The sequence below is a fragment of the Gastrolobium bilobum genome, unplaced genomic scaffold (assembly GCF_033153095.1).
Source record: "Gastrolobium bilobum isolate Gb01-03AN ecotype WA unplaced genomic scaffold, APGP_CSIRO_Gbil_v1 utg30823, whole genome shotgun sequence".
Classification (NCBI taxonomy): domain Eukaryota; kingdom Viridiplantae; phylum Streptophyta; class Magnoliopsida; order Fabales; family Fabaceae; genus Gastrolobium; species Gastrolobium bilobum.
In genome coordinates, this window is record NW_026898401.1 from 1 (window position 1) to 3,770 (window position 3,770).

The 3,770-nt window shown below is 42.0% G+C and overlaps 2 protein-coding genes across 2 annotated transcripts; both read right to left on the reverse strand.

Moving 5' to 3' along the window:
- Positions 1-658: 658 nt before the first annotated feature.
- Positions 659-1,429, reverse strand: LOC133315761 (uncharacterized mitochondrial protein AtMg00860-like). Its single transcript, XM_061517424.1, has one exon. It carries the CDS (start codon positions 1,427-1,429, stop codon positions 659-661), a length of 771 nt encoding a protein of 256 aa, XP_061373408.1.
- A 221-nt stretch (positions 1,430-1,650) lies between these two features.
- Positions 1,651-3,104, reverse strand: LOC133315762 (uncharacterized). The gene is made up of 2 exons (XM_061517425.1): positions 2,774-3,104; positions 1,651-2,057 (listed from the first exon to the last, which is right to left on the reverse strand). The coding sequence occupies exons 1-2, from the start codon at positions 3,102-3,104 to the stop codon at positions 1,651-1,653; spliced, it is 738 nt and encodes a 245-aa protein (XP_061373409.1).
- Between the last annotated feature and the right edge of the window lie 666 nt (positions 3,105-3,770).

A 3,770-nucleotide genomic window follows, 5' to 3' on the forward strand; every position in this document is an offset into this window, starting at 1 on the left:
CGTCTTGACTGGAATGAAATAGGCGGATTTAGTCAACCTATCCACCACAACCCATATGGAATCAAATCCAGCCTGACTTCTTGGTAATCCAACAACAAAGTCCATGGATATACTCGTCCACTTCCATTCCGGAATATCTAATGGCTGTAACAAACCAGAAGGCTTCTGATGCTCAATTTTTACCTTCTGACAAATAAGGCACTTATTCACAATCTGGGCTATGTCTTTCTTCATCCCAGACCACCAAAAATTTTGTTTCAAATCTTGGTACATCTTAGTTGCACCCGGGTGAATGGTGTACTTACCCATATGGCCCTCGGTTAACACTTCTTCTACCATTGGCCCCTTTGGGACAATTAACCGATCTTTATAGTATTTCACATGAGAAGCATCGGTGAACACAAAATCTTGCTCTTTCATCATTTGGATCCCTTCATCAAGCACTTGGGCCGCTTTAACTTTTTCCATTAACGAATTTCGGACTTCGACCGTAGTCATGAAATATGAAGTCTCAAATGGTGTCACATAAATTCGCAAATCCCTGAACTCCTCAATTAATTCATACTCTGCAATCATCATGCTAGCCACACCCGTGGTCTTTCTGCTCAAGGCATCAGCCACTACATTCGCTTTTCCAGGGTGATACTGAAGGTCAAACTCATAATCCTTCAAGAATTCCATCCATCTCCTTTCTCATATTAAGCTCCTTTTGATCGAATAGATACTTCAAGCTTTTGGGACCACTAAAAACTGTGAAGGTAGCACCATACAAGAAGTGTCTCCATATTTTCAATGCAAAAACCACGGCCGCTAACTTAAGATCATGAGTAGGGTAATTCTCTTCATGTGGTCTCAACTGTCTAGAAGCATAGGCCACTACCTTTCGCTCCTGCATCAACACGCACCCTAATCCATACTTGGATGCATCACAATAGATCTCAAATCTCTTCTCTAGATCAGGAAGAATCAGAACCGTTGCGGTAGTCAACTTATCTTTCAATTCTTGAAAACTCACATCACACCCAAGGGTCCATGCAAATGGCACCCCTTTTCGGGTCAACCTAGTCAATGGCAAGGCGATTCTGGAGAATCCATTAATAAACCTCCTGTAGTATCCGGCTAAACCCAGAAAACTCCGGATCTCATTAACACTCTTGGGTCTCTCCCAATCCAACACAGCTTCAATTTTACTCGGATCAACAGCCACTCCTGTAGATGAGATGACGTGTCCAAGAAACTGGATCTCATGTAACCAAAACTCACACTTGGATTGTTTGGCATATAACTGATGCTCCCTTAAAATCTGTAGAACTATCTTCAAATGCTCTGCATGTTCTTCCTTACTTTTATAGTAGATCAAAATATTATCAATGAATACCACAACAAACTGATCTAAATGTGGTTTGAAAATCCGGTTCATATAACTCATGAACACGGCCGGGGCATTAGTAAGCCCAAATGGGATCACTAGATACTCATAGTGCCCATATCTGGATCGGAAAGCCGTCTTCGGGATATCTTCTGCTTTTACCCGGATCTGGTGATATCCGGAACAAAGATCAATCTTCGAGAACACTGAAGCACCCTTGAGCTGATCCAACAGATCATCAATGCGTGGGAGAGGATACTTGTTCTTTACTGTCACCTTATTTAATGTCGATAATCAGTGCACAACCTCATAGTCCCATCCTTCTTCTTCACGAAGATGACTGGTGCACCCCAAGGAGATACACTCGATCTGATAAAGTTCTTGCGGGACAATTCTTTTAACTGCTTCTTCAGCTCAGCTAACTCCACTGGTGACATCCGGTATGGAGCCAATGAGATAGGCCCCACACCAGGTACTAAGTCAATTGAGAATTCAATCTCCCTCTCAGGTGAAAAATGAGGAATTTCTTCCGGAAATACATCTTCAAACTCGCACACAACCGGAATATTAGCAGTAGGTTCTTTGGAGTCTCCTACAAGTCCTCCCAGGATAATGTATCCTGCATCTCCCTCATTTAGAGCCTTATTTAATTTCTGTGCCGTCAAGTACAAACTGTCCGGCTTTTCTCCTTTTGTAGCAAAGAAAACCAAGGAAGCACGAGCACTTGTAAAAACAGGGAGAGTCGTGTCCGACACGCTCCGACACGACGACACGCTCTGACACGGTCTCGGACACGCGGTCAACTTTTTTTGACACGTTGACCATTCCGACACGTGAATTTGACCGTGTCCGACACGGTCCAATGGCATTTTCGTAATTTTTTTTTAATTTTTTTTTAAAAAAAATATTATTTTTTTTAAAAATTAAAATATATTAATAAAGCTTCCACCTGATCATATCAATTTTATTTTTTTGTCTTTTTTCCCCTTAAGTAGATAAGAGATCATCTCAGCATCATTGTTGTCAATTCCTATCACACTCTTGTTGTATCTCCTTGTCTCTGATCTCTCTATCTGATATTATATCTCTCTCTCATCCCAGTTCTTATTTTTTTTATTAAAGCTTCCATCTTTATAACGTGTTGATGGGTATTATTAATTTAGTTTCATTTTTTTGTTAAATTATTAAATATTAAATGAAATATACACTATATAAATTAAAAATATTATTTAATATTAAAACGTGTCCCAACGTGTCGAAATCCATAATTTTTTTAGGATTGACGTGTCAGAGTTTCGTGTCGTGTCGGGTCATGTGTCGCGTGTCGTATCGGTGCTACATAGAAGAAAACCCTTCTGCTACAACAATCTAGTATCACACCATATCGGACCAGCCAATCTATACCCAAGATAATGTGTAGATTCATGCCCTCAAGCACTATCAAATCCACCATATACTCTTCTTGCTCATATATGAATTTGACTTCTTTGCACTTCAAAGAAGTAGAAACAATGTCTCCGGTGGCAGTCTTCACTACCATGGGAGGCGTGAACTCATAAATGGGTAGATGCACCCCATTAGCAACAAATTCAGATATGAAGGAGTGGGTAGCTCCAGAATCAAACATGGCATCAAAAACATATCCTCTGATAAGAATAGTACCTCTGATAAGGTTTGGAGACCTCCCTGCCTCCTGCTGTGCCACTGCATATACCCTGGCACTAGTGGGCGCCATAGGCTCCTCTATGGCTCTCTGAGTAGGCACGGACTGAATAGGGATCACCTACATAGCTGCAACTTGCCCCGTCTTCTTGGGGCACTCTCTGGAATAGTGTCCTGCCTGACCACAACTGAAGCAAACATTCTGCCCCAGTCGACAAACACCTGTATGCATCTTCCCACACTTGGCACAAGTGGGAATCTTCCCTGCACCAGACATTCCGCTTCCATTCTTCACAAAGAGAGTCTTCTTAAACTTGGTATTCTGCTGTGCTTGCAAACCTTTGCTCTTACCCTTCCAGGGCGTAGTCTTCCCACTGAAGCTCTTTCCCGCTGCTTCTTTTCACCTGGTACGATAGTGCTCCTGAATATTTTGGCACTGCTTGATCAACTCCACAAAATCTCTGGTGCAATGACCAGCCAGTTTGTCTGCTATTATATCATTCAGACCCTTCCTGAATCGAAAGGCCTAGTCTTCTGGAGTGAGGGGAGCTCTACCATAACAAGAATATTTTGCCAAGCGGTTGAACTTGCTCAGATATTCATCCACAGTCATGGCTCCCTGTCGGAGGTCTTCAAACTCACTCTTCTTCCTTTCCTTGGCTTCTTCAGGGAAGTACTTATGCAGAAAATGCCTCTCAAATAACGGCCAAGTAATAGCATAACCTTGGCACTCAAGTGG

What these genes read in the sequence shown, in the direction of transcription:
- LOC133315761 (XM_061517424.1), bottom strand. Translation starts at nt 1,429, where the DNA reads ATGAGTTATATGAACCGGATTTTCAAACCACATTTAGATCAGTTTGTT.
- LOC133315762 (XM_061517425.1), bottom strand. Translation starts at nt 3,104, where the DNA reads ATGGCGCCCACTAGTGCCAGGGTATATGCAGTGGCACAGCAGGAGGCA. An exon ending in GAATCTACACATTATCTTGG is followed by an intron (nt 2,058 to 2,773) that starts GTATAGATTGGC and finishes TTGCTACAAAAG; the next exon opens with GAGAAAAGCCGGACAGTTTG.